This window comes from Theropithecus gelada, chromosome 7b (genome assembly GCF_003255815.1).
Source record: "Theropithecus gelada isolate Dixy chromosome 7b, Tgel_1.0, whole genome shotgun sequence".
Taxonomy (NCBI): domain Eukaryota; kingdom Metazoa; phylum Chordata; class Mammalia; order Primates; family Cercopithecidae; genus Theropithecus; species Theropithecus gelada.
The window spans coordinates 72057860-72067861 of NC_037675.1; the positions used below are offsets into that span (position 1 = coordinate 72057860).

The window sequence follows — 10002 nt, forward strand, 5'->3', positions numbered from 1 at the left end:
GATGAAGATGATGATGATTGCCTCTGGTAGCTTATTCCTAAGGCTGCCCATAACAAAGTCCCACAAACTGGGTGACTTGAGATAACAGAAATGTATGGTCTCACATTTCCAGGGGCTAGGAGTCCAAGATCAAGGTGCTGGTGGGTTGTTATTCTGAGGGATGTGAGGAAGAATCTGTTCCATGCCTCTCTGCAAGGTTCTGGTAGCCTCAGGCATTCCTTGGCTATCTTCTCCCCATGTTTTATCACCTCGTCTTTCCTCTGTGTGTGTCTGTCTTTATGTTCATATTTCCCCTTTTTATAAGGACACCAGTCACACTGGTGTTTTGTTTCTCTATTACTATTATTAATAGATGCAAAGACTAAATATCAATAAAGGCCAAAACGAGCGAAGAAAGTGGCAGCCCTTTTATTTGCAAATATGCACGCACTCTCAGGCGAGGTTCACTGGTCCGCGGGAAAGGGCCAGGGAAGTCGCGCCGGCGCTCTCGGGTGAGGTTCTCCAGTCCATGAATGCCAGGGCCGAAGAAGTCACACTGGCGCTTACCCGCGGCAGACTTTTATGCCTGGGAGCTGGAAGGGGAGGAGTTTGGGGCCTGTGTGTAGGAGTGGCTTCTTGAATTTCGGTGTCCCGGGCTTGACATCACTCTGCACATGCTCAGTTGATTTGGTTCTTCCCCCGGGCCTGGGAATTTTTCCCGGGCGTGGGAATATCTGTGATGAAAAACCCGGAAACAACAGGGACTGCTCCATCTTGTTCACCTTCCTCCATCTTGTCCCTTCTCCCTCACCCAAACAACTGAATTAGGCCCTGCTCTAATGACCTCAACTTGATCACCTCTGTGAAGACCCTGTCTCCAAATAAGGTCACATTCTTGGGTACTGCAGGTTAGGACTTCAACATATCTTTTCATGGTGGAAGGGTGGGCATCATTCAACCCATAACAGAAGGTTAAGTGACTTGCTCAAGGCTTGTTAACATGGCTTGTTAGTGATGAAACTGGTCGGGGAGCCTAGGATTATTGGAAGACAAATCCCATGACATAAACCCCAGTGGAAAACCCCAACCCTGCTAAACCTCTGGAGAGAGGGAACTCAAGGGAGACATGCAGAGCCGGCCGCTGTTGTGCTGATGGCATTTTCCCTCCCTTCCTCCATAGCCTGCCTGCTCCAGGCTGAGCTGGTAAACTATGAACGAGTCAAGGAATATTGCCTCAAAGTCTTGAAGAAGGAAGGGGAGAACTTCAAGGCCCTTTACCGGTCTGGTGTGGCCTTCTACCACCTTGGGGACTATGACAAAGCACTCTACTACCTGAAAGAAGCAAGGACCCAACAACCAACAGGTAAGGCGGAAATAGCCGTTTTCTTACTTCCTCCCTGCTCTGGTGGCTCCTGGAACCTTCTCATTGCAGCAGTTTTCTTGGCTAGGAGGGCCAGGCAGGGGCAGAGATGGCAAAATTAGGGATCAGATATATGATAAGACGTAAGTAAGAGGAGCACACAGCCCATGCATTTGCCTAGGGTTTGAGTTCCAGGGAGCATGGGCACCTCTTCTCTTCAAATAGAGTAGAGAATTCATCATCTTTTTCAACTCAGAATCCAGCTCTCTTCACTTATTCAACAAATATATATTGAATTCATACTATGTGCCAAGATTTGTGCTGAGCACCAAGGGAATAGATGAAAAGACATGGTCCCTACCCATGAGGAGCTCACGTCTGGTTGATGACACAGAATACAAACAGGCAAATTTGGTGCTAAGCCCAGCACCTTTCAGGAAGCATGCTCTGACTCCTCCAGTCAGATCCTAATCCTTAGGACATGTGTAATCTATACCATTCACTTAGATCATATCTACCAGTCATTCATTCATTCATTCTACAGATATTTATTGAGGGGGTACAATGTTGCTAGGTATATAGTAGTGAACAAAGGAAGTTGTTGCCTTCAAAGAGCTTACATTATAATGGCTCACTGTCTATGGTAAGTGGGAAAAAAAGTGTAGAGAGGGGACAGAACCCAGGGAGGGACTCTCCACCAAGGGATGACTGGAAGTCAACCGGTAAACAAGCAAACAGACAGTAAACAAATGAACTATTTAGTAGTAATAAACGCTGTGAAGAAAATAAAGCAGAATAAAGAGATCAAGAGTAAACAGAGGGCTGGGTGTGGTGGCTTATGCCTATAATTCCAGCACTTTGGGAACCCGAGGCAGGTGGATCGCTTGAGCTCCAAAATTCAAGACCAGTCTGACCAACATGATGAAACCCCGTCTCTACTAAAAATACAAAAATTAGCTGGGTGTGGTGGTGGCCACCTGTAATTCCAACTACTTGGGAGGCTGAGGCAGAAGGATCACCTGAGCCTGGAAGGCGGAGGCTACAGTGAGCCAAGATGGCACCACTGTACTCCAGCCTGGGCGACAGCAAGACCCTGTCTAAAAAAAAAATAAAGAGTAAGGCCGGGTGCGGTGGCTCACGCCTGTAATCCCCAGCACTTTGGGAGGCTGAGGTGGGTGGATCAGGAGGTCAGGAGATCGAGACCATCCTGGCTAACATGGTGAAATCCTGTCTCTACTAAAAATGCAAAAAATTAGCTGGGCATGGTGGCACGCGCCTGTGGTCCCAACTACTCAGGAGTCTGAGGCAGAAGAATCACTTGAACCCAGGAGGTGGAGGTTGCAGTGAGCCAAGATCGTGCCACTGCACTCCAGCCTGGGTGACAGAGCGAGACTCTGTCTCAAAAAAAAAAAAAAAGAGTAAAGGTGGGGAGCTATTTTAGACCAAGTGGTCAGAAAGAACCTCTCTGAGGAAGTAACATTTAAACAACAACCTTGACTAGATGTTGCTATTGTTGTTGTTTATATGATTAATTTTTCTTTTTTTCAGACAGAGTCTCGCTCTGTCACCCAGGCTGGAGTGCAGTGGTATGATCTCAGCTCACTACAACCTCCACCTCTTGGGCTCAAATGATCCTCCCACCTCAGCCTCCCCAATAGCTGGGACTACAGGCATGCACCACCATACCTGGCTAATGTTTTTTATTTTTTGTATAGGCGAAGTCTTGCTATGTTGCCAGGGCTGGTCTTGAACTCCTGGGCTCAAGCAATCCTTCTGCCTCAGCCTCCTAAAGTGCTGGGATTATAGGCATGAACCACCACACCCAGCCTTTTTTTTTTTTTTTTTTTTTTTAATACAATCCTCCTTTCAAAAGTTTTTAAAGAACTTTAGGATCAATTTACAAATGTCTAAATGTATACTTTTTTTAAATCTTTTTAAAGAACACCTTGTTGTTGATTTATTTTCTGTATATAAATTGTGTTCCACCAACTGTAAGCAGCTTGAACACTAAGCATTGGACTCATTCAACAGAATTTTCTGGAGCACCGCTATCTGCCAGCACTGTTCTGGAGGATACGCCTGGCATTTTTTAGCATGATATAGTATTCATTTTTACTTCCAGAAGTAACTATTCCAGGCACCCCGTCACTCTTATGTTCTGGTGTGTGTAACTTAGCAGTTGTTCCATGCCGTGCCCTCCTCACTAATAACAGGAACTGAGAAGAAATGCCCCTGTTTTGGTGAGGTGGTCATCTGACCCTACTTATAAGGACAAAAATAAGACAATGAAGCAAAGTCATTTTAAACTCTTCAAGCTTAAAAAAAAATTACATTAGATTAATATTTATTGATCATTGTTTTAAGCACTTTTAGACTTACCTATTTTGGGCTTCAGAGCAATATCATGAGGCAGGTATTACAGTCCTCAGGAGAGGCAGGCTTTGCAGCCAGACACACAATTTACTATGTGTCTCCTTGGGCATCTGACTTAATCTCTCAAGATCCCTATTCCATTTTGTCACAGTGAGGAGGAGGATACATACCTTGCGGGATTGTAGTGGGGATTACATGAGATCATGAAGGTTAGAAACCTGGCACAAGGTTGGCATTCAAAAATGGAGCTTGTTGGCTGGGCACGGTGGCTCATGCCTGTGATCCCAGCACTTTTGGGAGGCCAAGGTAGGCAGATCACCTGAAGTTCAAGACCATCCTGGCCAATATGATGAAACCCCGTCTCTACTAAAAATACAAGAATTAGCGGGGCACAGTGGCATGTGTCTGTAATCCCAGCTACTCATGAGGCTGAGGCAGGAGAATTGTTTGAACTTGAGAGGTGGAGGTTGCAGCAAACCAAGACTGTGCCACTCCACTCCAGCCTGGGCGACAGACCGAGGCTCCATCTCAGAAAAAGAAAAAAAAAAAAAAAGTGGAGGTTGCTTCTTGCAGATGGGACAGGAGGCTCAGAGAAGGTGGCAACTTGCCTGCTGTTAAACTCCAACTGGGGTCTCACTAAACTAACTGCGCTGGCTGGCAAACCACTGGGATATGCTGCTGCATAGAAAGAAGGAGAGAAATTATCTCTCCTCTCCCACCCATCCTCTCTCATGTCCCCTGGGTCATGCCAACCTGTCCACATTTGCTAAGGGGAGGCAGTGAAGGAGAAGGCCAACACCTAGTTGCCCTCTCAGCCACCATGGATAGGTGGAAGGGACCTTGGTTGGGTGAGCCTGGCCTGCTGGTTGTCTGCAGACACAGCCTTTGCTGATTCTGTGTAAATGTGATAGTTGCCCTCACCTGGTGTTCCCTAAGGTTTATTCTCTCCTCACAGACACCAACGTGATTCGGTATATCCAGCTGACGGAGATGAAGCTCAGCCGATGCTCCCAGAGAGAGAAAGAAGCCATGTAACCAGGAAGCAGCTCCAGAGCTGCGCCCACGCCTCACCGGGGACTTCCAGACACCCCCTGGTGGAGAGCCCTGTCCTGGGTTCTGTCCCTTTCTCCCCACTTCTTCTGGCTCCCCGTTTTTCCTCCTGTTGCACCCCAACTCTTTGTCTCCTCCCAGTGTGAAAAGAAGGAGAGATGCAAATTTGGAATCCGGTAGGTCGCCCAGACATTGGAGACATCCTCTCCTCTGGCAGGTCAGCGACTGAGAGGGGCCCGGCTTCTGCTGGGACAGCTGGAGAGGAGTCTCGCGGGCTGGGATGCTGTTGTGGCTTTGACTTTGGCCAGTGCTTCTGACAGAGGCGGAGCCTGGCAAGTATACCATCCCATAGGCAGCAGGCACACAGCCCATGGGCTGGATCCTTCCACACCTTCCTGACAGACCAGAGCCAGAGCATCTCAAGGCAACTGTTCGAAATCCAGGGACGAGACAAACAGCAGAAGCACTGGTGAAGCCGACATAGAGACTGTGAATGTGTACACTGGAGTTCCCACCCCTCACCCCCAACCAGTCACCTTAGCCCCTGCCTCCTTCCCCAACTCGTTGTCTTGGCTTGTGCTTTCTCCTCTCCCCATCAGGGATCCGAGACTCTGCCAGGATTCACATGCCACTGAAGCCCACTCAGTGCCCTCTGGTGACCACACATACCATTCCCCCAGACTCCCACCCAGCGGGCAGCTGTGACCGCAGAAGGGCAGGATGAAGCGGGCCAAGGTTTGGGACAGGGTGACTGTGTAGGTGACAGGGAGGGAAAGATGATGACCAGGGGAAAGAGCATCATATAGACTAGGGGAATGAACTGTGGACTGATTCAGTGTAAATAAAAATAAATTAACAGATAGTAGTTCTTGTCAGTTCTGTAAGCAGCCCGCTCCCTCACTTTTACTCCTTCCTCCAACCCTCAGTCAGAGCTACTTACAGCCAGGCAGGATGGGGCTTCCCCCAAAGCAATTGGCCATTTGTCCAGTGGCAGACAATGGTGGCTGCAGCCTTTGTGCTTTTAAGAGTGGGCTGGGATTGTGGAGACCGCCCAGGGGCTTGGCTTTGTCAGAACTTGTACAATCTTCTTTTGATGAAATTATTCGAACTCAATATCTAGCACATAGAATGTGTTCAACAAATACTTGTTGAATGAATAAATTATGACTGCAGACTGGCTCTCCTGCCTTAAACTAATTTCATCCCAGCCTAGTCTCCTGATGTCTGTGCTCATTATGCTAAGCCATGTTGCTTCGGTCAAACAAGAAAGACTTACTGAGGGCGTATTGTTTGCCCGTCATTGTGCAATGTGCTGTGGGACATGGGATGTAGTCTCAGTCTTCAAGGAAATGGAAGGGTTAAGAAATACATATGAGATTATTACCAATGACACCTTTAATTTATATAATGCTTTAAAATTACCAGAGCACTTTCATGTATTTTTCGTGTGACTAGTGAAAAAGACAATGTTGTACAAAATTAAAATATATACAGATGCAATAATGTGAATAGTTAGGATTTATTAAATGCATTATCTTCAGATCTTTACATGTATAATCTCATTTCTTTCATGCAGTTACTCTGGGATACTGTTCCCGTTTGATGGGTAAGAATATTGAAAACCAGAAAAATTAATTATCCCAAGGTTGCATGGCCTTTAGTGGCATAGCTAGGATTTGAACCAGACCTGCCTGACTCCAGAGCTCTGGCTGGTATCTATGCTATACTTAGTTGCCTCTCTATAAGTATAATATTGGGCAATTATAACCATTTGAGAACAGGACTATATGTATTAACCTGAAAAGTGTTCATGATGTCAGTGATAGTACATGGCTTTCTCATGTATTTACTCAAGGGCCCAAAAAGACCAGAGGCCAGAATCCCTAGTGGTCAGAGCAGTGACAGGTCAGAAAAAGGCAGCTGAGGTCCAGTAGTTATGTCTATATATTGCTCATTCTACTTACTGATGGTGCCAGCATGTATCCCAACAACTCCTCTAGCATTCATCACCCATCCCCAGCATTGGGAAAGGGTCACAACTGAGACTGAAAGGAAACACAAAGTTAAATATGGGTTAATTATATAAGCAGATGCCCCACCACAGCAGAATCCAATCACAGCCCAGGGGCCCAGAAGAGAGCAGCGTAAGTTATATTCACATAGTTCCCCAAAGGCTTTCAATGGGGGTATGGGGAAGGTGCTGGAAATATTGAGGGCCCTGCCATTACTCACCTAGAGCTCACTCTCTGGAGAAGAGGAAAAGGAAGAAGCTGTTTCAGCTGCCACATTCTCCCCAATCCCTACTATGTTAGGCTGTCTTTCCTCTTCCTCCTAGCTGGCTTTATATGACCCTAACCCAAAACTACCCTATGGCCCCACACGGGCATGTGTTCAAACCCCCCGACCCCCACCCCCATTCCCAAGCCTCCAACTTAGAACGTTTGTGATTTGGCAGATAGTTTGTTAGGATCTGAAGGATGAAGAGAAGGGCAGAGGTCACCCGGAGAACCAGTTCAAACTGCCAGGGTCTTCCCTTGGTCTTTATGCGTCAGGAAGGACTCTGAGTAATTATTCCCCATGCAGAGACAGGAGAGAGGTCTTGTTTACATGAGTGTGCTGGGGCAGGGCTGGACAGTTGGGGATATGATTGTAGCCATCCCATGTAGAAAGATCAAAAACCAGAACGAAATGAGGACAGCCTCTCAGAACCTCATAGAACAAGCGTCCAGGTCATCTGCTTATTTGGTTAACTTAGATATACAGGCTTATTGGAACTCCATTCACTGTGACCCGAAGTTAAATAATCCCAAAGAAAAAAAGCTACCTGAGGTATTGGTTGATGTTTGGGGTGACAGGGCTGAATTTTCTGTGCATTTGTCCAACAAAGGCTTTAGAGCACAAAACCAGGTTCATTCTCCCTACCAAATCTTCAGCTTCCTTCTCCTCATCCCTCCCCAAAACAAGAACTGTGATTTAATTCCATACTTTGTGGATGTCACTGCTGACCTATATAACTGGAGTACTAATCATGCATCTGACCTGCACTGTCATCCCCTGCCTGGACTTTTGCGATGGACTCTTTGGGGGAAAAACTAATGCTTTTTAATTATTGTGAAAGCATCATGTGTGTATTGTAGAAGTTTTAGGGGAAAAAAGGACAAAATCCAATCCATAAGCTTACCACCCAAGACAAATGTGTGTTCTTTTGAATATACCTTTTAGTTCTTTTTGGTGTAAATGTACACATGCACACGCACAGTTGTGGGTTTTTTTAAACAAAAACTGGATCACACTGAATATACTCTTTAATAACTTTTCAAATGTGTATTTATATTTTAGAATATGTAATACATACACAGACACAAGATTCAAAAAGTACAAACTGCTCTGTAGTCGGAAGTAAATCTTCTCCCTACCCTGTCTGCCAGCATCTGGTTTCCCTCTAATTTATTTTACATCCTTCTGGAGATGCTTACACATTGTCAAACATATGTATATATTCTTTTATCACACACAAATGGCAGCATATTGGACACTTTTTGTTTTTTGTTCCTTCTATTCCTTCACTTAATAATATCATGAACATTTTCTGCATATCAAACTTTCTCAACAGCATCTTCATTTATACGGATGGACCCTTTTTTTTTATCATCAGTCACCAAATAGTGATTATTTCATTTGTTCCCAATCTTTATTGTAAATAGTGTTGCAGCTGACATTCTTGTAGCTAAATTTTGCACATGTCTATAACTATTTCCTTAGGATAAACTCCAAGAAGAGACTTGCTTGGCTATTTTTAAGAATTTTGATACATGTTGCCAACCACCCTCCAGAAAGTTTGTACCAAAACACTCTCCTATTTGGAGTCTAGAGAGTACCCTGTTTCCTGCACCCTAACACTAGGTATCATCACTTATCAAATCTTTACCAATTTGATAGCTGGGATAATAGTATGTCGATGTTATTTTAACTTTCTTTGACTCTTCGCGAATAACATTTTCATATGCTTATTGACCATTTGTAGTTCTTTCTTTGTGAATTTTCTATTTATTTGATATCGGTATGTTTATTATCAATTTGTAATTTTATTAAGAATATTATTTTTGTCAAGAAATGCTGCAAATATGCTTTCCAAGTGCTTTGCTTTCAAATTTTGTTTATGGTGCTTTTTGACATACATAAATTCTTAATTCTGCAATTAATTGGTTCCTCTGTTGCCAGCTTCTGTCTACAGTTCATTCTCTTATTTCTATCAGAGTGACCCTTCCAAAACACAATTTGACCATGTCACTCCACAACTTCAGCACTTTGGGAGGCCAAGGTGGGTGGATCATGAGCTCAGGAGTTTAAAACCAGCCTGGCCAAGATGGTGAAACCCCATGTCTTCTAAAAATACAAAAAAATTAGCTGGGTGTGGTGGCAGGCACCTATAATCCCAGCTACTCAGGAGGCTGAGGCAGGAGGATCACTTGAACCTGGGCGTCAGATGTTGCAGTGAGCCGAGATGGCGCCACTCCACTCCAGCCTGGGCGACAGAGTGAGACTCTGTCTCAAGAAAAAAATAAAATCTTTAATGGTGCCTCGTCACTTTTAGGATAAAGGCCAAATGCCTTAACAACACACACGGTCTTTCATATTTTGTCTCCACTGATCTTTCCAGGCTCACTTCCTGGTCCTCTTCCCAAAGTATCCTACATTCCACTGCTGCACAACATCTTGTGCTGCCCTGAACCATTGTGCTGGGTCTCTGGACCTTTCCTCGCTGTTGCTTCCCTCTGCCTCACTGGCTATTCCTTAGCCCTTCAGTCCTCTCTTTGCCTTGCTAGCTCGTATAGGCCTTGACTCAGGATTACTGCTAGAAAGCCTTCCTTGGTCCTTTAGTCTGAATTATTAAAGCAACACAAGCCTACCTCAGCCTAGCTTTTGCTACAACAAATTGTAGTTTCTAGTTTACATTCATCTCCCGCACACCCTGGGTGTTCCTCAAGACAGGCACTGTATTATATTCATCTTTGCAGTCAGAATGTCGAGCACCATGCCTGGCACATTGTAGGTACTCAGAAAACGTTGAGCATTGAGCCTGGAATGAATGAATAATGGGTTCAGTGGCAAATGTTACTTGAGGTAAATGCAGGTCTGGACTAGATCTGTGCTTCTGAGAAATGAAGATGTCCTGAGAGACTTGGGTCAGAAGAGAAGCCACATGCTCCAGCCCTGTGCTTTCCAAGACATCAGAATCA

At 45.1% G+C, this 10002-nt stretch overlaps 1 protein-coding gene across 1 annotated transcript in view; it reads left to right on the forward strand.

Annotated features, from left to right (window-relative positions):
• TTC9 (tetratricopeptide repeat domain 9) overlaps window positions 1–6310 on the forward strand; it is a 33260-nt gene extending 26950 nt beyond the window's left edge. The window contains exons 2-3 of the mRNA XM_025393058.1: window positions 1160–1342; window positions 4668–6310. Of these exons, the coding sequence (XP_025248843.1) occupies window positions 1160–1342; window positions 4668–4747 (263 nt within the window). The 3' untranslated portion in view covers window positions 4748–6310. The remainder of the gene's footprint in view (window positions 1–1159; window positions 1343–4667) is intronic.
• Window positions 6311–10002: the final 3692 nt, after the last annotated feature.